Genomic DNA, 25,619 nt, shown 5'->3' with positions numbered 1-25,619 from the left:
AGCTGCCTGGGTGCTGCTTAGCAACCCTCACCTCCAGCAGCAGCTCCTCCTCTTGGTCCTGCCCCTCCTGCACCACTCCAGGTGGGAGGGAAGTTGCAGTCAGGCAGCTGCTGCCCCAGATGTAAAAATTATAGTTACAAACCATTGTAGGATTTGACTTGACTTTCTTAGCAATGTAGGGTTCAATATCCTTTACGCCTTGTTCTCATTACCAGAGATTTATTATATATTATTTGTAACAGCAGCAACTAAAGGCTCTAAGTCAACTGAAGTTCCACTGTGCTTGGCTTTGTACCGACACACTGCTGTGAAAAATCCCTAAAAGCTACCAGGTAGCACAGAAGAGGATGGCATTACTGAGGCATTTGGTGAGCTTACCACACATGTACCAAGCTTACTGCAGCTTGGGCATCTCCTGCCTAGAAAGATTAAAGGAATTAGAGGCTTACATAATGCATTTACAAATGATGAGAGCTGTGAAGTGAAGGGTTTTTAAAAAAATACCAGCGTCTTAATTTACAAGAGCTATTAAAAATGAATGGACCAAGATTTCCTGCCCAGGAAAGCCAAAGGATTTATTCTGGGGCTGGGCTTTTTGCATCTGAAATAATTCACCTGCTTGGGTTATGATACCACAGTATATTTTTACGGTGCAGATCCAAAAGGCAGCCCTCATTTACTTCAGCCAACACTGGCTGTGTCCTCCCTGAAGTGAACAAAGCTAGACAGAAGAGGCGTGCTGAGGGAGATGGGCGCACAGGCGGTCTTCTCTTCCATCCTGCCAGTGAGCGGACGCGGCAGACGTCACGAGATGTGCATTGCGGAGACCAACTGGAGGCTACAGGAATGGTGCTTCGAGGCGGGCTTTGGCTTCCTCAGCCATGACCGGCACATCGTGATGAGAGACATGCTGGGATGGGATGGGCTCCACCTTTCCCCTAAAGGTAAGCGTGTGTTCTCTTCCAGGTTGGTGAACCTCCTTCGGCGGGCTTTAAACTAGGCTCGTCGGGGGAGGGGGAAGATGAGGGCGGAGGAGACGATGAGATACCAGGCCCAGCAACAGCCAGCGAGCCCAGACCAATGGTCAAAAGGGAGAAACAGGTAAGCGATGGGGGACGGGGCATTGCTGAGACTAGGGGGTCAGTGGGCACAACCGCTGAAGGCCTCAAATGCCTTTACACGAATGCCCGAAGTATGGGGAAGAAGCAGGAGGAACTCGCCCTCCTCCTAGCTGTCACCAGCCCTGACATAGTAGGGATCACAGAAACGTGGTGGGACTCATCGCATGACTGGGCGGTGAGTGTCAAGGGCTATAGGCTATACAGGAAGGACAGGATAGGAAGGAAAGGTGGAGGAGTAGCACTCTACATCAAGGAGGAATATACTTCCTCGTTAATTAGCATGGGGGTAGAGGGGGGGCACTCTGAGGTGCTCTGGGTTAGAGTAAAAGGCAGTCCAGGGGAGAGAGACTTAACGGTGGGAGTCTACTATAGACCTCCCAACCAGGGAGAAGAGCTCGACCTGGAATTCTTAGGTCAGCTTACAGAGGCAGTGAGGGCTAAGGATGTGGTCATCATGGGGGACCTGAACTTCCCAGACATCTGCTGGGAGGAGCAGTCAGCCAAGTCTGATCGCTCACGTCGGTTCTTAGCCAGACTGCAGGACCTCCATCTAACCCAGGAGGTGCACAGTCCCACCAGGGGAGACGCCTTGTTGGACCTAGTGCTGGCCACGGGTGATGACCTGGTGAGGGGGCTGCGGGTGATGGGCCACCTGGGAGACAGTGATCATCGCTTGCTGGAATTCACCATCCAGCGTAAGGTGGCAAAGGGCTGCAGCAAGGCAACAGCCCTAGACTTTAGGAGGGCTGACTTCAACAAGCTAAGGAGGATAGTTGGGGAAGCGCTGAGGACCCAGAGGGGAAGGGAATCAGATGTCGAAGGTGAGTGGTTGCTCCTTAAGGAGACGATCCTCCATGCCCAAAGGGAGGTAATCCCAACAAGGGTCAAAGGGAGCAGGAGGGCACATAAACCCCCATGGCTCACTAAGAGCATCCGGGAATGTCTCCTTGCTAAAAGGGAGGCATATACCCAATGGAGAGATGGGGTCATCGCCAAGAAGGACTATGTTATAGTCGCCCGAGGATGTAGGGGGGCAGTCAGGAGGGCCAAGGCAGAGTTGGAGATAGGACTAGCTTCCCGGATCAAGGACAATAAGAAGTCCTTCTTCAAATACATAGGGGGTAAAAAGAGGGTCCCGGGTAATGTGGGGCCCCTGCAGGACACGATGGGCAACTTAGTCATCACGCCAGATGACAAAGCTAACATATTTAACGATTTCTTTGCCTCTGTCTTCCTAAGTAGGGACCAGTTCAGCCACCTCCCTGCTGGGCCCCCCTCGGGCCCCGAGAGAGACACGCCTGGGCCAAGGGTTAGTGAGGAGTTAGTTAGGGTACTTCTGGAGAGGCTGGACGTGTTCAAGTCCGCTGGTCCGGACGATCTTCACCCTAGGGTTCTACAGGAACTGGCTGAGGTCATTGCGGGACCCCTGGCACGGCTCTATGAGCACTCGTGGTGCTCTGGCGAGGTGCCGGAGGACTGGAAGAGGGCCAATGTGGTCCCTATCTTCAAAAAGGGAAAAAAAGAGGACCCGGGAAATTACAGGCCAGTTAGTCTGACCTCAATCCCGGGTAAGCTCTTTGAAAAAATTATCCTGGCACACATCCAGGAGGGCCCTGCGGGGGAATGCATGCTCAGGGGCAACCAACATGGGTTTATCAGTGGCAGGTCTTGTCAGACCAACCTGGTGGCCTTTTACGATCAGGTCACCAAATCATTAGACGCAGGGGTTGCTGTGGATGTAGTCTTTTTGGACTTCCGGAAGGCTTTCGACACTGTCTCTCACCCTGTCCTCATCAAAAAGCTGGGAGACTGTGGTGTCGATGCCCACACGATCAAATGGGTCGCCAACTGGTTGGAGGGCCGCACCCAGAGGGTGGTAGTGGATGGGTTCTTCTCGACATGGAAGGATGTGGGCAGTGGGGTTCCGCAGGGCTCGGTCCTCGGGCCTGCACTGTTCAACATCTTCATCAGTGACTTGGATGAGGGGGTAGAAAGCACCCTGTTCAAGTTTGCTGATGACACTAAGATGTGGGGGGATGTGGGTGCACTAGAAGGGTGCAATAGGCTACAAGCTGACCTTGACAGGTTGCAACGGTGGGCGGATGAGAATAGGATGGGGTTTAACACTGATAAGTGCAAGGTGTTGCACATGGGGAGGAAGAACCGGCACCACACTTACAGGTTGGGGAACTCCCCTCTTGCCAGCACGGAGACGGAAAAGGATCTTGGAGTCGTCATTGACTCCACGATGAACATGGGCCGACAGTGTGGGGAGGCAGTCAAGAAGGCCAATCGTACCCTGTCATGCATCCACAGATGCATCTCGAGCAGGTCCAGGGAGGTGATCCTCCCCCTCTATGCGGCACTGGTCAGGCCGCAGCTGGAGTACTGCGTCCAGTTCTGGGCGCCACACTTCAAGAGGGACGTGGACAATATGGAAAGAGTTCAGAGGAGGGCCACTCGTATGATCAGGGGTCAGCAGGGCAGGCCTTATGAGGAGAGGCTACGGGACCTGAACCTGTTTAGCCTCCACAAGAGAAGGCTAAGGGGGGACCTTGTGGCCTGCTACAAACTGGTCAGGGGGGATCAGCAGGTATTGGGGGAGTCCCTGTTCCCCCGTGCGCTGCCAGGAGTGACCAGGAATAACGGTCACAAACTGGCGGAGGGTAAGTTTAGATTAGATATTAGGAGGCGCTACTTCACAGTCAGGGTGGCTAGGGCCTGGAACCAGCTTCCAGGGGAAGTGGTGCAGGCTCCTAGCCTGGGGATTTTTAAAAGGAAGTTAGATGAGCACCTTGCCGGGGTCATCTGACCCCGGTGCTCTTTCCTGCTAAGGCAGGGGGTCGGACTAGATGATCTACCTAGGTCCCTTCCGACTCTAGCTACTATGAAACTATGAAACTATGAGACAAGTGAATAAAGTACTGCCTGGGTAGGGCTGGGTAGTGTTTTTCAGAGGACCACAGCGGTCCTGTCTGCACAAAGGTCCCTGGCTCTGAATTTGATTCAGACTTCATTATACGCAACAGTTAGGCCTATGTACCTCTCTTTCAAACTGCACAATGGGAACCAGCTACTGAATGGTTCCCAAAGGGAGTTACTTAAGTCAATAGATGCATGCCTTTTTCCCAGTTTCTACCCAGCCATGGAGCCACCAGGGAGGTGGGGAAGAGGGAAACAAAGTCTAAACATATTTCAGACTGAAGCCTGGAGAACTGTAGGGCCCCCTCTCCCCACTTCCTCTTATGGATTTCTGGGTTCTTACGGACCCGGTGAGCTTCTACTTTCTCCCTGTACAGGGATAAGGTGAGACGCTGCTGTGAAGTATGGGGTGGGGGTGGTACCTGAGAAGTCTGTTCAGCCTCTCTCTCCAATAACAATAAGATTCCAATTAATTCCTTTGTGCCACAGACATCCGACCTCCAAAACTTCACTTCAGTCTTGTGGAATAATCTCTCCCATGCCCTGTCTTCTGCTGTTCTCAGCCTTACACAACAAGGGACAATGAGTGATTTGGCGTATGCTCTATTCATGATAGCTCATTAATAGGATGCCAAGGAGACCAGGGCTTGCTACACGATTGCCAAGAAAATCCAGGAGTGAAAGAGGTTGTTCTTTATAAAAAGTGACATTCAATAAAAGTGAGTCACATCTGCCCTCCTGCAACCGAGCAAGATGTGGAAGATATGTAGGGCTGATATTTGCTATGGGCCAAAACAGTGGCTTGTCATATTTAAAGCAGCTAGAAAATGGATCCAGCAGGATAGTGGGGCTTCCTTGGTTTCTGAAAAATCCATAGATGGCATACATTCTTCACAGCTGCCTCTGAACTAGCTTTGCTTGTCCCCTGTGCTGCACAGAATGCATGGGGGGCAGAGACAGAGTGCAGTGTGTCCCATCTATCCCGGGCTGGTGAAATGGCTCCAGAGGTCTGCTACAGAGGTATGACCCCATACAGTACATGTGCGGGGAGAAAGCCCTTACCTCCTCACACAAGGGCCACTGCTGCTCTGGCAGTAACAGTGGCATGAGCTGCTGCTGCCTCAGTGCAAACTTCCTAAACATGGGCTGCTGGCACAGTGGCACTGACTCCCCACGGGCTGCTATTCATGTGCTCCCTCTGAATCAGTGCCCTGGGCTTGTGCCTCACTCAACCTTCATCACTCCCCAAATTACATGACTGGTTTGCTGCAAGTCACTGCACTGAAGGCTGCTTCAGTCTTTCCCCTGAAGGGGTAGAATAACCCTCCCCTCCCCAATTGGAGGAGAAGGGAAGGCACTTATTCACCAGAACTAATCTTCATGGACAAGTTTCCGCAACTGCCCAGCTTCAGTTTTCAACCAGCAAAAATATAAAGTGAAGATAGCTGTATTCCCATTTCTTCCACTTCCAACAGGGCCCAATAAGAACATCCAGAAATTCATAAACAGAGCCCTGCTCAGTTTGGGGGCAGGTGCAGGGACCATGCAGGAGCACAGAAGTCCCAGGGAAGAGCAAGACAGAAGTTTAACAGGCAGTGAGGACCTGGCACTTTCCAATTATCCTTATGCTACTTACCAAATAGCTGGCAGCCTGAGATTTCCAGAGGCCTTTTAAAACCAATTCAGGCAATTTTTTAAATGCAGATGCAGTCAGGGTTTGGTTAGAAAGCCTCCTGATCTGACCCCAGCCCCATCTCATTGGCTCATATCACTAAGACAGTTTTTATTAAAGTGATGATGTAAAATAACTCTCATCTTGGAGCAAATGGTGCATATCTCTTATGAAATTCCACCAAGGAATATACCAGGCTGTGCTGGCTCAGGCCCAACTGATAGTTACAGACAGCAGCAATAGCAGAAACAGCAGCAGGGCTAACCATTCTTAGCCATTTCAAAGGGTGACCTGACAGGAAATGTTACTCAGCTTCCAGAATTAAAGGGACATGATCAATTTGTTCCAGACATAGAATTTGGATTTTATTTAAAAAAATAATGAGAAGGTGGGGAGATATAAAACCTGACATAAAAAGAAATGCCTCCATGATTTTTTGGTTTTAGTTAATAAGTTTTTTAATGGTGTTCTGCCTTTCCCTGCAGTGCTGTAAACCCCTAATGACAACAGATCTGTAGCAGGGAATGTGAACTGGAAAACGAAACTGATGAGAGAGATTAAATGAAACTGACTAATCTAGTTTCCTTTTCCAAACTGTCTAATGGTAATACATTAAGCAGGATGGGAGGTACAAAGTAACCTAAGTGAGTTAGGTGCCTTATACCTACTTGCTTGAAAATCCCAGGGACAAGAAGCATAGAAGCTTCAAGCAAGATCCAGTTCTGATTGTTATGTACTTTCTAGTAATTGTACTTAGGTTGTAAACTTCTTGGGGTAGGAGGGTCTTTTTCTTCTGTATCTGAACAGCACCTGGCAAAAAACAATCCCAGTTCATAACTGTGGCTCCTTGGTGGGGCCACAATACAAATAAATTACAACAATGAATAACAATGTCATCACTTTGCATCTGGGCCTGGTTCCCTTCTCACTTATTTCAGTTTTATGTCAGGTGCAACTTCACAGACTTCAGTGGAATTACTCCTACATTTACATTAGGAAAAGTGAAATCACAATGAGGGCATATGTTCCTCTTAGACTTTTAATTGCTGGTCAATGAATATGTAGGACCTATTTTGTGAAAAGCCAGTCTCCCTTTGCACACACAAAAGCCAAATGTTAGAGGCTTGTTTCTGCACTTTGCAGATGGATTGAACTATCTCCTGTATGCATTTGCTATACAGATGTTGAAAGTGTGTCTACACTGAAGTGATTACAGAATAATATAAACATACCCAAGTAAGCTCCAAACTAGCTAGGTTGGGTACAAGCAATAATTTAGCTATGGCAGAAAAGTGCTTAATACAGGTTAACCACACAAGAATTATGCACTGTAGATGGGGTTTGCAGCCTGTGGTGGGCTCTATGTTGCCATGGTTTGACAACTGCCACTAGCTGGCAGTTGTCAAACCATGGCTAGCTGAACTAGCTGGTTTAAGAGTAATTTAAGAATGGCTGTTGTAGACTTCAGTCACAACAGTGTAGATGTATTCCTAGTCTCCTAGTTTACCTACAGGGATACCCTGTTGTTCATACTAGTACTCTGAATTTTACATCCATAATTTGGCCATAGCAATATAATGCTGCAGCATCATTGTCTTTTCCATACATTTACTAAAATTACATAACGAGCTCAAATATACAACGCAGAGCATCATCTCAGGTGCGACTGCATCAGCTACAGAAGTGAAAGTGAAGGAAAATGCATGAATTGACAGAGCTCTTTTAAAGCTTGCAGTTCTTTGGGTTAGATTTACAGAGCATGGTGCCTGTAAAAGTATTTATTGTGGAGCTAAGGCTACAGTAAACCTGGAGAGCAAATATGATGCAAAAAGGAAGGCAGGATGATTCATCAGAGGAAAAGAACAAGAGAACTTATCTGTTTTCTGCAATTCCATTTACCACTAAGAAAAATGAGCCATCTTAACAGAAATTACGTGTGACAGGAAAGGACAAACCAGCCCAATCCAAACAAAAGCAGTTAAGAAAACTCCGAAATGGATCCAAACACTCAAGCTTGATTCCACTAGAAGAGTGATAGTGGGTGGGGAAGCACTTTGCAGGGTGTTTATAAATGGTACCACACAAGCCAGCCTGATTTTTTAATAGAAAAAGCAATGAGACAAATGAAATCCAGGCTGGAGAACTCTGGAATACTGATTCCCTGTGCTAATATTTTATTGGATCCCTGCAGCAAAAGAAAGACAACTGGATTTAAACCAAAGCAAATAAATAAATAAATGAAAAATACCCAATTCCAGAGCGGGGGCGGGGGGAGAGGAAAGCAGTGAAAGTGTAAAATAATAATGCAAACAATGGAGACTGACTGGCTCCCAGAAATGCTTGAAATCGCTCCCAAAGGCAAAGCGTTCGTTGGCTTCTCCAATTCATTGTTTACTTTGCTCAAGTAAAATGTGAACCTCGGGGTCAAGAGCATTACATTCAAACTCTTCTCAAGTGAGCTGGTTCCTAAGCAGCAAGCGACAGCTGTCTGTTGTCATGTTAGCAACAATCAAACCCCAAACCCAGAGAGATTCTTATCTCCTTGTGGAAGGAGGAGAGCATCTCGTGGGTAAAGGCACTTCAGGAGAGGCTGCCAGCCTGAATTTGCTTTGCAGTTGAGCAGCGGAGCTATTTATATTCAAGTTAATAATAATCAGTCATGGGTACAAGCAGGGAAATGAGGATGTATGGGCAGATGTCATGTTTATGGAACTGTAAGTGCCTTAAAGGTAACAAAATATGAGCGAACAGAAAATGTGCAATATCATAAAGCTACAAATTGGCCCAAACTGTATCAAGTATGATCTTGGATGAAATCGGAATAACTCTGACACTTCACAATGACATTTACCCCCCTGGGGAGTTGGTCGACCCCACCAGCATTCCCACAAGCTTTGCTTCTAACCTCCTGCCTCCCTGATGTGACCTCTCTGTGAATCTCAGTTCTACCTCCTTGAGGTCCCAGGGGCTATGTGAGGCCTGAAATATTAAAAGCTGGGTACAAGGCAAGCTGCTGCCAACATCTGATGAACACTTCTTCTCCCTGCCCCTCCCCCCACTTCCTCCCCACCCCCCCAGCAAATTTGGCTTCTTGAGAGCAGCACAAAACCTCTTGAATACCAACTCACCTACCAAGTGAATGACAAAAATGTCTGGATCCATGAAATACTCCATTAGTTGGAAGTGTCTGGAGGGAAGACAGTTCCCAGAGGTCCCGCAGAAAGAACCAATGAAATCAGGCCATTTATAAATGGATCACAGTGGAGATGTCAGCTTGTAGGTGCTACCAGGACTGGTATCAGTGCTAGGCCAAGGCAGAAGTACTGAGGGCTGGTAGAAGAGAATCCAGGATGCCAGCTGGGTTTTGGAGGGCAACATGGTCAACAGGAGTGACATGGACCAGGAGGACTATGAGTAGGCTCATAACAGAATGGCTCCTGCACCAAACTTCAGGTCTTGCCATCTTTGGAAGGCTGGTGATGCTCTTAGCAAAGAAAAGATCCTGGAGCAGATGGGTTTTCCAGTTTTAAGAGAAAATGGGTTAATTGATAATGTATTCATCCATCAACCCTCTGTGTTGCTGTTAGGATTTTTTGGTGGCAGGGGAAAAGCAGACTACCTGAGTTTTAAGTCCTGATAGTCCTGGGTTTAGTCTACTACATTTGGAGGAATCTAAGGCCACTATGCATCCACAGGGAGCTCATACACATGACCATCAATGTATATGGCCAGTACAGAGCCTACTGCATATGCCCAGTCTGCCTGCAACCACAGGTGCCTATACATGCAGGATTGTGCATCCAGGAAAGAATTCCAGTAGTGTGTAAATGCCAAAAGTGCCAAAAGACCCAATCTGGACACACAGATGACTAGGAAGAGAACCAAATGTACCCTCAGGACATATCTATGCTGCCTCAAGAATGCATCAGTGACTGCCGCAATGAAGCAGTCAAGTTGTACCTGTGTCATATGCTGTCCACCTGGGTGGATGTAACAAAGCTAACAACGTGGTAGTGGGTGCTGGTAAGCTTGCTCTCTCAGGAGCACTTGTTTGCACACACCCTGCATAGTTCTATGGCATATACGTTATGTCCATTTTGGGGCACAGCATGTGGAGAGAGAGCAGGGATGGCATGCTACATTGGGTACTCACTAGCATAGGCCCGAGGTGGTGCAGAATGTTAGTATTCTCACAAATCAATTATTCCAAGAATGGAGCCTCTAAGAAAAACACCAAATATTGGAGTAATATCACGAGCTGACAGCATGGTTTAAATTTACAGGATGGCACAGTTCTTCCCTTTAAGCACATAATATATACCTGAACCAACTAATTTATTCATAGAAAAAATCTTTCCTTCAGTGAAACTTTACTGTTATTAAAAAGTCTACTGCACTCATAACTGTTATGAACCCAGTTCTAATGAAACACATGAAGATATTAATGATGAATCTTGAAATGGGAATTTAATACCGGAGAAGGTTGTTTTAAGCAGTAAAATCTTGAGGCCAGTTCCTTGGGACATATAATCAGCCAGATTCTAATGATCTTAATAGGGTTGGCCAAGCTACACTAGCTAAAGATCTGGGCTTTGGTATGTAAGTTAAATACGAATTTGTACATGTGGGGTGAGAGGGAGATCCTGAATTTTGGAGAGGGCAGAAGAGTAACCTTGACACGTCTGAACCTGGTACTTGTTGCTGCTGACAGTGCCAAGAAGAACGGTTACAAACGTATTAACATGGAATAGTTCTTTCCACCCATGGTTCTCAAGTAGGGAGAGAGGTGTTCAAGAAACTCAATGCTATAATTGTGTGTCAAATCCATTAGGCTTGAACTGAACAGCTGCTTGTGTCCCTCCTGTATTATATCTAGCAAAGCACTTCAGCTACTCTGTAATCCTTGCCCCTTTTTTCAGAATGAAGCAATCTTCTTAATGGATACTCATAGTCAGTTTCTAATCTCAGTGATGTTGGTGTAACTTCACTGGAATCCCAAGAGTTACACTGGATTGATACTGGTGTACCTGAGGTTAGATTATGGCCTGTGGACATGCAGAGATTAAACATCAGCTGATGTCCACTAGGTCTGAGTGGCTACAAGTTTACTTTATATTATATAAAATATGGCAAAACTTATTTGGAGTCAGTGGAATGGTACTATTTATATTAGCTGTGGATCTCACCCATACACTGCAGAGTAGCAATATTTACCACTAGAATAACCAAGAAAAGGGCAAAGAAGTTTTGTCTATTTTTTTCATATCTCTTCACATTTCAAAGATACTCTTAAGAAAGAGGAGAAATCAACCATCTGTTTTGGAGTTACTGAAGTCCTTTTAATTAAAGGCTGGATACCTCGAAGTCAGCCAGCCCTGATGGGTTACACCGAAGGGTACTCAGGGAGCTGGCGAGCATCATAGCTCAGCCCCTGGCACAGATCTTTGAGAGTTCTTGGCGCTCTGGTGAAGTGCCCAATGATTGGAAGAGGGCCAATGTCGTGCCTATCTTCAAGAAAGGGAGGAAAGTGGATCCGGCAAACTACAGGCCCATCAGCCTGACCTTTCTCTTGGGGAAAGTCTTGGAAAAGATTATCAAGGAGGCCATCCTTAACAGACTAGCTGAAGGCAATATCCTGAGGGATACCCAGCATGGGTTTGTTGCAGGTAGGTCTTGCTTGACCAATCTCATTTCCTTTTATGACCAGGTGACTTATCACCTGGACAAAGGGGAAGAGATCGACGTCATATACCTCGACTTTAAAAGACTTTGATCTTGTATCCCACGATCACCTCTTGGTTAAACTGGCTAACTGCGGCCTTGGAGTCACCACGATCCGCTGGCTGGGGAACTGGCTCTGTGATAGGACCCAGAGGGTGGTGGTTGATGGGAGTCAATCGTCTTGGTGTGCTGTGACCAGTGGGGTCCCACAAGGCTCTGTCCTAGGGCCTATACTGTTTAACATCTTCATCAATGATGTGGACATTGGTGTCAGAAGTAGACTGGCCAAGTTTGCCAATGACACCGAACTCTGAGGTAAAGTATCCACACCTGAGGACAGGAGGGTGATCCAGGTAGATCTGGACAGACTCATGAAATGGGAGGATGAGAACCTGATGGTGTTCAACACTGAAAAATGCAGGTTCTCCACCTTGGGAGGAAAAACCTGCACCATGCTGATAGGCTCAGTAGTGCTATGCTGGTTAGCTCTACAGATGAAAGGGACTCGGGGGTTGTGGTTGACCACAAGATGAACATGAGCCTTCAGTGTGATGCTGCAGCTAGTAAAGCAAGCAAAACACTGGCTTGCATCCATAGATGCTTCTCAAGCCGATCCCGGGACATCATTCTCCCATTGTACTTGGCCTTGGTGAGGCCACAGCTGGAAAACTGTGTCCAGTTTTGGGCTCCGCAATTCAAAAAGGATATCAAGAAGCTTGAGAGGGTGCAGAGGAGAGTCATGCGCATGATCGGAGGGCAGGAAAACAGATCTTATGATGACAGGCTGAGAGCAATGGGGCTATTCAGCCTGGAAAAGCGCAGGCTCAGGGGTGATCTGGCGGCCACCTATAAGTTTATCAGGAGTGCTCATCAGGATCTGGGGAATGTCTGTTCACCAGAGCCCCCCAAGGGATGACAAGATCAAATGGTCACAAACTCCACTGTGACTGGTTCAGGCTGGACATAAGAAAGAACTTCTTCACTGTCTGAGCCCCCAAGGTCTGGACTAGACTGCTACCCGAGGCGGTTCAAGCGCCTACTTTGAACGCCTTCAAAACACATTTGGATGCTTATCTTGCTGGGATCCTATGATCCCTTTTGACTTCCTGCCCCTGGGGTAGGGGGCTGGACTCGATCCTCCGGAGTCCCTTCCAGCCCAAATGTCTATGAAATATATGAAATAAAGAAATCAGCATTTGCTGCCTTTAATTAAGTTTTGGTGTTCTTTCTTCCTCACAGTAGAAAAAAAGCCTAGTGGATTCCCACTTTGGCCATCTGCCCTGCACACAATTAGAATTTTATTTATATAGTGATCGCATACTGGCTGACCAAATGGTGCTATTATTACCATAAATACCTTTGAACAGGAAGCTTCAAGGACTTGAGTTATTGTCTTAGCTATCATGCTGCACAGGTATAGTGCCTTTCTGCTGGAGATCAGAAGATAAGAGCCCCAGTCCTTGTATCTACAACTTACAACTCTATGGACTTCTTGAATTACAGTGAGGGGGAGGGAATACAGAATTTTGTTCACTGGACTAGGTTCACATAGGTCCAAGCTGCATTTCTCTCCAGCTCTAAGACTCACTGCCTTCCAGAGAAGACTGGCAATACTGCTTCTATTGTCACCCTTCTAAGATTATTTTCTGTTTAAAAGTGGAGCCAGTGCTTCCTAGGAGCTACAAGGGAAGAAGATACCATGAAGAAGCATTGAGGCAGCAGCAAGCTTCTGGCTGCCCTTTCAGTGGACTTTCAGTGGACAGTGACTCTCTGTAGAAGGAGGGAGGGGGGTATGTCCACTTTCTACCACTGAAGCTTTCTCTTTATGTTACTTATTTGATTTGTGTAGGAGCTAGAAAAAAGCAAGTGTGTATTATGCCCATTAACTAAACCTGAGAATACACTGGTGAGGGAGCAAGGGATAAGATTCTAGTCTACACTCCAGGAAAACTTCCATTGACTTTCAGAGGGAAGGGGTCCGATCCTGAAAGCTGGAAAGGATGAGGCTTAGGCAAGTATTGTTATTCTAATGATGAAGTCATTAAACATTTGACTGTAGCTTACTGAAGCAGTGCAGGCATTTCCATTGACTTGTGTTGGCCTGTAGGCACAAAGCAAGAAGGTAACTGCTCCAAGGAGTCCTGAGTCCTCACCTCCCCAATATCTAATCAATAGAACATGTATCATTAATTTTCTGCCTGTGGTGTTTTCTATTCTTTTTAACAGGTGACATTTTGCTGGGCAACAGATTCATCCCTACAGAAGAGCCTGAGGTAAAAATTTGACCGCTACAGCAGGGAGGCATGACTCTGAACAGTAGGCCTGTGTGAAGCAGCAAGTATTTGATTAGTATTTGGCCAATTCAGAGAGACAGTGATTCAGTTTCAGAGAGACAGTGATTCAGTTTTGATTCAAATCACTGTCTTAATTCGATTCGGTCGATTCGAATTCGGAGATTTGGCACCGATTCAGAGATTTGGCCATAGACTAATGGGGAATCACTAAAATACCTATAACTTTGTCATTTTTTTGCAGATTCAGATGAAAACAGCAGGGATCATATCCCCTTCTAAGGGCATGAAGTCTGCCGAGTTTCAAGGAGATAGGTGTAGGGACTTCTGTGAAAGTGCCCCTCAAACTGTTGAAAGCAAAACTCATATTACTTGTGTGTGTTAAGGTAGAGCAAGATGAACACAGCAGGGATGGTAGCCCCTTGTGCAGGTATGAGGCCTGCCAGGTTTCAGGCAGGGTGGTGCAGGAGTTTCTGTGAAAGTACACCTCAAGATTCTGAAAGCAAAAAAAAAAAAAAAATGAAATAGATGCAAGAGTGAAGAGGGTGGCACTCACTCCTTCTGCAGGTGGAGCTTGGGGTACCCCAGCAGTGGGAGGTTCACCTTCAGGAACACCAGCTGCACCACCAAACCAGGATCCAAGGAGGTGTGGTGGGGTGTCATAACATCACCAGCAGTGCTGAACACCCTCTCGCTTGGAACAATGGTTGGTGGACAGGACAGGTGTTTCTGGGCAACTGTGGTCAGATCCTGCCACACCTGGCTGTGGGTTGCCCAATAGGCTAGGGGTCACAGTGCTCCACATTCTCGGTGAGATAACTAGCCACCAAGACCTCCACACTACCTGCCTGATGGTGGGGGTCTGGTGCCATTGGATCCCAACATTGAAGCCATGTCCTTGGTCCACTCTGGTAGTAGCTGTGGTGGAGGAGGGTGGCTTGTGGTTGGAGTGCTGGAACTGGAAAATGGATCCCCCTCTTCCATGTCCCCCTGCCTCTGCCTTTCTGCCCCCCTGAATCTGTTCACCAGCGGTCACCCCAGGTCGAGGGTTTTGCTGCTGCAGATGCTCCCCTTCACTGTCGGGTTGCACATGCTTACCAGCATGTGGAACCATACTGGACCGCAAGGGATACAGCTGTTTTTTGATGCCCTCCTTCAGCTGCTTCACCAGTTCCTGCACCTCTGATGAAAGCAGCTTGCCCCATCCAGGAACACTGATCCCCTGGAACTTCTCCATTTCATTCTCAAGCTCCTTCACTATGGGGATCACCTGACTAAGGAGGGCATCGCCAGTGCTGAGACTTTTGGTGGCCTCAAGGAATGGCTTGAGGACTACCAAGATTGGGAGATGGTATCCCACTCAGTTTTGTTAAGGGGGCTGCTGATCCCAGTCTCCCCCAACCAAGGCTGTCTCATGGATGGCCTTTTCTGTTGCTCGACCAGCCTTTCCAGCATCAGGTATATGGAGTTCCACCAAGTCTCCATATCCTTCATGATTTTGTGCTGCGAGATGCTCAGCTCTGCCTGTTTGTCCTGCAGCATCTTGCTCCCCTTGATGCTCCGGTGGAAGTAGCTCACCACCTTCCTGCATTTTGAAATAAGCTGGCTGGTAGTGACAGTGCCAGCATTGGGAGCTCTGTCCCCCTCCAAGGCATACCTGACTACGAGCTGGAACTTGTGTGCCACACAGCAGATGCCAACAAAGTTGGCATGCACCACCTTGACCATATTGGCTCTATTGTCAGTGACTCTGAACCCATGGGTGAGCTCGCCCTGCCCAATGAGCTACCCCTGCACCATGTGGTTCATGGCCACCATGATCTCCCTTTCCATGTGGGACCCATCCATCACCTCCACTTGAAGGAGAGCCCACCAATGCCTTGATTGATTGCATCAGTGCCCTGTGAAGGAGAGGTAGGCATGATCTCCACCTTGGCTGCTCCAGATGTCTGAGGTGAAGTACAAGGATACCTGTGGCCCTGCCTTCCACAGCTCCTCCCTCAAATACTCCCTGCATGGCTCATACAGAGAAGGCATCACCATCCTGCTAAAGGTGGCATGTGCGGGCACTTGTTATGATGGGGCCACAAGCGCGATGAGCCGCCTGAACCCTGGACGCTGAACAAAGGAGAAGGGCTGGCCATCCAGAGCAAGCATTTCCCCAATGCTCTGGGTGACCTTGCTCACCTTTGGAACAGGCCCCCCTTTGTCTCTGCCTTTCCCCCACTGGGCCAGGGTGACCTGCCTCTGTTTCTTGGGGACGGGGGCTTTGGAGTGAGATGGGGACTTGTTTTTGGGTACACTCCCACTGGTGCCAGGCTGAGGAGAAACAAGGACAAGGCAGTGCTGCCTTCTGAGATGTAGCAGCATTGCCATGGTGGTGAAGTGTTTCACGTCCTTGCCCTGGCTGATTTGTCTTTGGCAGTGCTGGCAGGTAGCATACCTGGGATCATCTGCCACCTCAGAATGATCCCACACTACACTACCCACCCGCTTCTGGGTTGAGGGTAGGGATCCTGCATTAGTCCCCTCCTCACCAAGCAGAAGCACAACAACAGGAGGAGATGAGGCACCTGCCCCCACAACTTCCTCCAAAGTGCCTTCCAGAGAAGGAGACCTGCCTCTATGGGAACTTTCAGGGGTGTGGAGCACAAACTCAGCTTCCCCTTCCTTCCCCAGAATTTCCTTTGCTATGGCCCTCAGTTCCTCTGTTTCCAGATCCAGGTCCACCTCTGGCACTGGAAGGCTCATGCTTGGAACCAAAATTGGGGTGGAGAATGTCATGCTGCTGCTGGTTAGTGGTGTTAGTGGTGGTGGTGCACATGCGGGTACTGGTACCACCTCCTTGCTCCCACTAGCAGCAGAAGACTCATCACTGCCAGGAAAGAGGAAAGTTCCCCCACCCCTATATTCGGAGAGGGGGGAACCTGCAGCTCTCCCTCTGCCCCATCTCTCTCTCTACTGCCAGAAGACCTGGCACCTGTCTTTTCAGCACACTTCATAATGTTTGGTGTTCTGCAAAATGTATGTGTGTGTGTGTAATATATGCTGTGCTTTCTTGCACAGTGATGACATATTGAAAGGGAAAACACAAGTTTCTTTTTGTGGGGGGAAAGAATCAAGACAGACTAACAAGAAGAAATAAGAGATTTGGGGGGAAGAATAAGTTCAAAGGAATGGATTGGGATAACAATAGGTATTGTAGGCAAGGGTAAGTAGGAAAGGACTGGATACAACTTATAAGAAGAGACACTAGCTAGCAAGAGACTAGATAGCCAGCCAGAACCTTTCAGATGCTGCTGGTCCAAGAGAGAGACAGCTCACAAAAGACACAGATTACTTGACAGCTTGATATGTTGTTTCTTCATCCTTCCCCCAGAGCACTGTGATTGAAAGGGAACCCAGAGAAAGCTCACACGCGCTGGCCAGCTACAGATGTCAATACCAGACCAGCCTTCCCCCGCTCCAGCATTTCCATATATAGAAGATCACCCCATTCCCCTCCCTCTTCTCAGTTTCTGTTTCCTGCAAGTCTTCCAAATCTCCAAATCTCTCAGAATTGATTTGGGGGCTTTGGAATCGATTCAGACCTTTTAATGGGTCTCCCTATTCAATTTGGATGCAGAGATTTAGCCACCGAATCAGGCCTAATCTCCTCCAAATCCAATTGGCTACCACAGCACTGTGCTGTAGAAGCACAGGAAGTTACTAGTGGGGAAGGGCAGTGGCGATGTGTAGGGAGTGTACAGGGGTGCACATGCACCCCCTGAGAGTGTAGGTGCACCCCCTAACCAGCCGTGCTTGCTGCTTAGGCGATGAGCGGGGAGGGCAGGTGGGTGCGCCGGTGCCCGCCCTGCAGGCACTGGCCAATTGCTGCAGCTGCTTCCTGAAGTGGCTGCAGCTACTCCCAGAAACAGCTGTAACGACTGGTCACAGTGATCGACTGTCACGGGGATCCCCCCAGGCAGCACAACTGGCCATGGCGGGACCCCCCCAAACCAGTCAGCAGTACTGGTCACAGGAGAGGACACCTGCCCCCCTGACTAAGGCAGCACCAGTCGGCCATAGGAAAGGGAGCATACTAATGCTTCTTGTTCTTTCATGTGGTTAACTTGGAACAACTTAAGTCCAGTTTAAGGTTAGTTAACCCGTCTAATGCTTTAGGAAGCATTAGGAAAGGAAATTTCTCTCTACAATATCACTGTTAAATTTGCATAGAAGACAGACTGCTCTTATGTGGGCCATGGTTTGATCAGGATTGCCACAGTCGCATTTTACAGAACTCCTAATACACCATTTGTGCATAAAGTGACTGCAGCAGCCATGCCTGACTGGGATCTGATTTAGAACCTTCCATGTTTTTTGTGGAAGGTCAAAACCAGGAGGCTTTATTGTTGGGTCAGAAATTAGATGTTTATTCCAAATGGTGGTTTCATTCCACACTTTCCTCCAATCTGCTACACTGCTGTGTGCTACAAGGGCTTGTACATGTGTCCACAAAGGTTTCTTGAAGGCCAAGCGGTGAGCTGGGAAGTCCTTTAAATCTCTTTAGATGGGGAGGTCTGGGTTGTCATGCATGCGGACACCCTCTCTATGTAGCTTCATCATGGCGGATGTCTGGAGAAGCAATACTGGCCAGCACCAGTAACTATTGAATTGGTGTAGATTTCAGGGTTCTGGAGATAGTACATGCTGCAGAATTTAATTGGACATCCATGCATTAGGTATGAGTGCTAGCAACCCAGATAGGCGCACAGTACTCAGCCACTAAGAAGACCAGTGCCATAGTAGAGGTGTGGAGTACTCCAGCGGTGGCACCCCAGCTTGTTCTGCTGAGTTTTCACACTATGTTCAGCCACCTGGGGTGGAAGATGACAGCCCACTCATGGCCCACCCTGCTATGTGGAAATGCAAAACAGGAAAATCCACAACTAATGTAACCACAACAGTGACAGAATGCCTAATGGTCTCCTGGTGAATGGAGCAACAAGCATAGAAATCATACGAGAGATATATTGCCATTTCTCAAGGTCAGTGAAGATTTCTTTGGATCATGGTTACCTACTGTGATTAGTCTCTGGAAACGCAGAAGAGTTTTTTCCATGGTATACCTTACGAAGTGGACTATTTGTCTGAATCTTCTCTTTCTTCCTCTCTATTTTTTAAATTGGGTATTTTGTTTCTTGTTTTCTAACCCCCATTCAAGATTCATCTTCTGCCTGAAGCACAAAGGACAAGTTGGCTTCTTCTTTCTGAAGACAGGTAACATCGTGGTGAAGCGCAAGCTTCCTGTTTAGCAATCTAGGAAAGGTTCCAAATGAATCTGGAGAAGGGGGAACAGAGAAGGCCAACTTCATGCACACAACTGACAAAAAGAGAGTGAAATAGATCCAGGAACCCCATCGCTGACCCTCCTTGAGTCATCAAAGACTTGCTGGTTTATATTGTGATATAAACAATTCATGAGGCAAATTAAAGGTAATAATCCTTTCTTTCATCTGGATGATAGGGTTGAGGTAGTTGCATGAAGAGGCAAAAAGCTCTAAGGCCTTTACAGCGCGGTACTCAAGAGTTCATGAATCATGGGACCACAGACATACAGCTTCTACTGTGCAGGGAAAATTAAGAGCAAAGCGGGGCACACATAGTTCCAAGCTTCTCTGTTTATATCATATTCTCTTCATAATGGGAGACCCTGCCTACCCAAGTTAAGCCAGCTGATACACGGCAAGGAAAGGAAACAATCTTATAATGCTTGAGGAAAAACTGGAAAAATCACAAGGAAGAAAAATCACAGAGCATGTTCCTTCCTGACAGAGCCTTACTTGGACTGCAGCACCTGTCACAAGGAAAAACAAGGCTTGCTTTTCCACAGGCTCATAGTAGTATTGGCTGTTCCAGTCCCTACCAAGATACCAGTGGCTTTCTTATTTCCAGTGATGTATGACATTTAGGCATGCTCATATATCCGGTGGGCAGGCTCATTTATACAGTGTTTGAAAAATAGATGGTATATGAAGTGCAATTTGGTGTTGTAGCAGAGCGCTGTCCCCCTTGGGGTGTCAGAGCATTTGATTAAAGCCCTTTTATGGAAAATCAATATTTTACTCATTACAACTTTCATTCTCCCACCTAAAAAACACCAAGATGGACTTGTAAGATGCTGCACTATACACACACGTTCACAGGACTATTCATTAGGAGGAAGAATCCCCTCAGCATTTATTTTTATTTTTTTAGCACTTACACAAGTAAATGAATTGTGAAAGGGTTCTCTGCTAATGGGCTACTAATGGGCTGCAGTAGGGATGCACTAGCCTGTTTATGATAAGAGTGAATAATCTCCATCAGAAATAATGCCCTAGATTCTCAGCAGGATCCTAGGCAAGGAAAGCCCACTGCTGCTCAGGAGGTAGGGTGCAAAAGTGGCCAGTACATTCCTTCTACAGCTGGTCCTGCTGTGTGCCAGGCTGCTTTCAGGTGTTACCTACATGAGCCTGAGGGATGCTTTGGGTTACATCAGTGAGCAATGGTTTCTAGAGGATGATATGGAAGCTGTGCTTCACAGGAGACTACAGAAGTCCTGTGTGCAACAGACTGAAAAACAAACAAAAAACCCCACAGGTTTGGGACTCAGAAGACCTGGATTCACTTTAGGTTTTGCTACTGCCTTGCTGTGTAAGCTTAGATGAGTGCTCACATCTCAGAGGTCTTTATGGGCCTCAGTTTCCCCATCTGTAAAAGGGGGATAATGAATTAACTTTCTTTGCAAAGTACCTTGAGAACTACTGCAGAAAAAAAAGTGTGTAAAAGAGTAAGGTATTGCTATTATGGCACAACAGAGATGAGAAATTGCAGAGAAGCAGGGGAGCCCTTCTTGTGCTCATTGCTTTGTCTTTATGGACAGAATCAGCTGGCAGAGTGGCACAAAACAGCAGCGCTGAACTCTAGGGCCTGGGCTATTATTATCATCATTATTGTTATTATTATTAATCCCTTCCAAACATAATTATGCTTTTTTTCCTCCAAGGAGTCACTTTGCTTCCCACACCATGATCAGTTAGTGCTGAAACTATAGCAACAGAGTAGATTGTACCATTAAAAATAAGGTTAAGCAACAACCATAATATGTGCATACACCTGTAAATTGACTTGTCTCAGTTCTTGTAAAACAATGCTCAGGTTTGACAAGTATGTGTGCTTGAGAGAGAGAGGGGAATGGAGAAGTCTAGTGGACTGAACACTAGGGGTGCACCGATAGAGATTTTGGGGGCCGATACTGATAGCTGATTGTTAGCGAGGCATATTACCCGATACTGATCCAATTTCTGATACAGCTGCGTCCAGCTGGTAAGTCTGCTGTGCTGGAAAAGGAGGTGGTGTAGGTGAGGCAGATCAATGCCTGCTGAGGTGAGGGAGGGAGTGGGGCAGACGCTGCCAAGCCAGGGTGGAGTGGGGCATGGGATGGAGCCACAACTTGTCTGGGGGGAGCAGCTCCTGCTGCTGTGCACACCCGGGAGGGCATGGGGGAGTATGTGCCCCCCAGATATGCGTGGAGTGGGGGGGCGAGCTGGAGCTGGGGCTGCACTGGGCTTTTCTTGGTGGGGGCTGGGCTCAGGGCAAGTGGTGGCAGCACTGGGAGGGGGCTGTAGCCACCCCAAATTTTGCTGTAGCCCCCCAACCCACCCTCGCAGCGCCGCTGTCATCCACCTGGTGCATTCTTGGCTCTTCTGGGGGATGTGGGTGGAGGCGGGGGTTGAGCTGGGGCTGTGCCGGGCAGGCAGCAGCGACACTGGGAGAGGGTGCTGTGGGGGCTTATTGGAAATTTGAAGTGGCTGCAGCACCCTGCCCACCCCCAGCACTGCCACCACCTGCCCTGAGCCCAGCCCTGATCAAGAAGAGCCCAGCACAGTCCCAGCTCCAGCCCACAGCTGCAGCCCTCCTGCCCTGCCCTATGAAGATCTGGGGGGCACACGCCTCCCCCTGGTATTCCCTGGGTGTGCCGTGGCTGTCTCACACCCTGCCCTGACTGGTGGGCAGTGCCTGTCCCAGCCCCAGCCCCTGTCCCACTCTCTCCCTCATTGTGGGGGGCACTGATTTGCTCCCCCACACCTCTTCCCTTCCGCCTCCCCTTCCTCCACAACAGACTTACCAGCTGCAAACAGTTCTCCAAGCTGCCAGACTGTACTCTTTGCTGCCTGCATGTTGTGCTGTGGCTGCACGTATGCACAGGCATTTATTGGCCAAATTTTTGGACGCATGAGGATGATTTCCAATATAGCTAATTTTCCTTATATTGGTGCTGATCCAATATCGGCCTTATGTATTGGTGCACCTCTATTGAGCACTAAATTGGAAGCAAAGGTACACTCAGCCTTTGCAAATCTGGACAAGAGGCTTACAGCATGTCTCTACTACCTCCAGTCTCCTGGCAGACAGGAATCCTGCCAAATACACCCTGCCTGCTTGCTCCCCTGTAACAAGGGGGCCATCTCAGGGCCAGCATGAAGGTTGGCCTGCCCACTGTCTAGGGAAGTCTGCCCACCTGCCTCACCTTTGATATGACTTCAGGTATTCCCAGGCAGGAGGCTGCCCTTTTAATTGCCCTGATGCCAAAGGTGAATACACAGCTCTGAACCTCCCCTAATATCATATTGCATACCTCACAGCTGGTCATTCTCAAAACCTCAATCTCTAGCATGTAGGAGAGTGAGTGCTGTGAATATCCCTGGATTAGCTTTCCTGGTGCATTTCTGGGTTTGGAGTGTATGAATAAGAATAGGTGCCTGGGACCTGCTCAAGAATATCCCTGCTGGGACATGCTGAGGACAGTTCAGATGTTGAATGTATTATAAAATTGGTACTGGCCCAAATTTTTCAGCCATGCTTTAGGCAAAACTGCAGACCTCCTGTTTGCTAGGGAAATGTTCTAGTCCAGTGATTCTCAACCAGGGTGCCACAGAATTGCTCTATTACTTTTCTCTGTATAAAAAATAAGAGCTGACATTTTCCAAGGGGTGCCTTGAGTCTAAAAAGTTGTGATTCACTGCCCTAACTACTCAGCTATGGGTGCTAAAACACAGAGGCCACTGCTGCTATCTCCTCACACCCATTACCTAATGGTTTTGTCTAGCTACATTTTCATGACACGAATGCACTTACATGTCCATAGCAGGTGTATGTATATGGCTGGGTATGTACATGGCCAGTACAAAGCCAACTGCATATATTCAGTCTACTGGTACATGCTTACATATTGACTGCAAGTGTAGTAGAATCACAACCGAGGTTTAAGTGCCAAAAGCCTACTCACATTGTTGGGAAATTGCTATTTAGGTGCCCAAAGGGTAATAGAACTCTTTCTGTTATGGTGTGGGTGCAGGTGCACAAGCAACTTTCATCTCCCTCTCTATGTATTTTTTAAAGAAAGATAAAATACTAACATATGCCACTGGATTATTATTTGTATACTGGCATATTATTTGTATATTGGTACAGCCTCAGAGTCAGTCATGGGCCAGGACTGCAGTGAGCTAGGTGCAGTACAAACACAGAAAAGAAGGTCATTTTTGTCCTAAAGAGCTTATAAATTTAAAATTGTAATGATTCATAGGGTCATTTGACCAATTAGACCCCAAAATAGAGGACAGCTGAGCATTCATGAATGCATAATAAAGTTTAAAAGATTACTTATTCTGGAAAGTATAATATATACCATTGGTTGCCCTTCTGTTTAAACTACTGCAATCATCAAATCAAAGCACAGAAATCATGCCACATGATAGAAGTCACTAATTACAAAAAAACAGAGTCAGAATAGAAATTTCATGAGCATCTAGAATAGTCAAGACAGAATGGGGGTCTAGCAGGTTAACACTCCCTTAAGCAGACTCAGGAGCCAGTTTCTTCATAGAAATCAGTCCATTTATTCTACGTGGGGATAGCATCTCACCACACAAACAAAACCAGTATAAATGCAAAGAACAAACACAAAAAGAAAACCTGAGGCCTTTTCCTCAGACCAGGAGAAACAACACAGACCCTATACTTCTCCCTAAGCACCTGCTTTCCCTCTGCCCCCACCCCAGCTTCCTTTCCTGGAAGCTTTTAGCTTCTTCTGAGCCCAGCCTATTATCTCTGTAGGTAAGCTATTATCCCTTACTCCCCTGCAGCTGTGCTCCAGCTCCTAAACCATGCACCTCATTACAGGGGAAGATTGCAACATTTGTTTGGATTTTTCCTTAATTTCTTACCAATTCTGGAATGTCAATAACATTTCAAAACTTACAACATGTCAATGTTCTCTCTAGTAGTTTGAAAAGGGGGAAATGTTTGTTTACATTTAAAAAATTGCTGGTTTTTAATTCTAAATGTCATTAATATTTCAAAATTTGAAGAGTTCCTATCAGCTTTGTGAACAACCCAATATTTGAAAAACTAAATTTTCATGTAACTGCTTGATGAATGTATATGATCAACCTACCCATTCAGATGCAAATCAGATGGGTCAATGCAGGAGGCACTACATTCTGCAAGATAAGATCAGAAAAAGGGATCTCTGGAAACAAATGTGCACCAATTTATTTATTTTGGGGCAATCTGCTTCAGAGAGAAAGTAGGCTGACAGAACAGATTGGAATAACCAGCTAAAGATAGCTTACTCTGACCTACATATGATCAGATGTTTATCTATGCTGTGCTATCTTTCTACTGCTCATAGACTGAATCAGTCTCACTACTGCAAAGCAATATCTTTAAAAAGCTTCCATAAATGTGATTTGGTAAAGACATCTGTGAAAGAAATCAGAACAAAACAATATGTTACATTTCCAATGGAAAGGAAGACTGGCCGAAAATAAATGGCTCCCCACAGGATATTCCTCAGGCAAACTCTATCTTAATATCTATATCCCAGAAAAAATATCATCCTGTCATTGCAATATTGAGACAGCCACTCTTCCTATCATCAGTTATCACACTCATAATGGAAAGCACAGATTTATGAACTACCTAGTGGGTTTTGGGATCAACAGAGAATCTGGCCCATAAACTATCTTGGACTCCAGGGTCAACTCATCACATTATCCTTTCAAGGAAAACTGGGTTCCATTCTAATGAATCACAGGCATTGCTGGGGACCAGTGTTGTTTCACAGTTCATGACCAGACTGGAAAAGGAGCAGATCAGAGAGGATACTAGTGGAAGGGGTCATGGTTGGGGATAATGGATGGAAGAGGCTATTCCCACTAGAGGGTACACTCTCTTCTTAAGCCTGGAGTGAAACTCAAAATCCTCCAGTCTTACCACTCCTCTGCTCTCAGTAAATATCTGTGAAAACCACTGGGAGATGCATGTCTCATCTCTCTTTTGTACCTGACAGACACTATCATTTCTTTCATTAGGTCCAGTGGCAAAGGTCTGTGTAGAGAAGCAAGAGGTTCCAGCCCTGCTTGCGAACCACAGAGGTGTCCATATGATGCCATATGCTGAGGCTTGTTAGTCTGTTTTTTAAAACTTAGGCACTTACACACACAAACTACATAAAAGACTCCATTATGTTTTACACATATGTAACAATTCTGTCTTCATTTCCTAAATTAAAATGTATTTTTTCCCACGGTTAGCTTTTTGTTGTATTCTGTCTGCTCTGTGTGGCCCCCCTGAGATTTTGTTGTAATAAGTGTATGTCATAGCCAACTTTTCCCCTTTTGCCCCATGCTTGTGCAACAAATTGTGTGTACCTAGCTGTCAGTCTCCATCCCAGAGGTGTCTGCATTTCAGTAGTGAGAGGTAAGGAATTTTGTTAATTATATTTTTTTATTGGACCAACTGCATATTTGAGATAAATTTAGACAAATTTTTGAGTGCAAGGCAGTAGTGACAGTATTCCCA

The 25,619-nt window shown here is 46.9% G+C and overlaps 1 protein-coding gene across 10 annotated transcripts in view; it reads right to left on the bottom strand.

Annotated features, from left to right (window-relative positions):
- RALY (RALY heterogeneous nuclear ribonucleoprotein) overlaps positions 1-25,619 on the bottom strand; it is a 437,215-nt gene that overhangs the window by 156,383 nt on the left and 255,213 nt on the right. For 5 of the 10 annotated variants that reach the window (XM_090064602.1, XM_090064601.1, XM_090064599.1 and 2 more), the window contains one exon: positions 18,793-19,050. The exons of the other annotated variants lie outside the window; for them this stretch is intronic. In XM_090064602.1, the coding sequence (XP_089920728.1) occupies positions 18,793-18,831 (39 nt within the window). In that variant the 5' untranslated portion in view covers positions 18,832-19,050. The remainder of the gene's footprint in view (positions 1-18,792; positions 19,051-25,619) is intronic. 10 annotated transcript variants of the gene reach the window in all.

Source organism: Crocodylus siamensis, chromosome 10, assembly GCF_052110815.1.
Source record: "Crocodylus siamensis isolate JL-2025a chromosome 10, ASM5211081v1, whole genome shotgun sequence".
Lineage (NCBI taxonomy): Eukaryota > Metazoa > Chordata > Crocodylia > Crocodylidae > Crocodylus > Crocodylus siamensis.
This window is presented reverse-complemented; position numbering and strand designations above follow the sequence as displayed.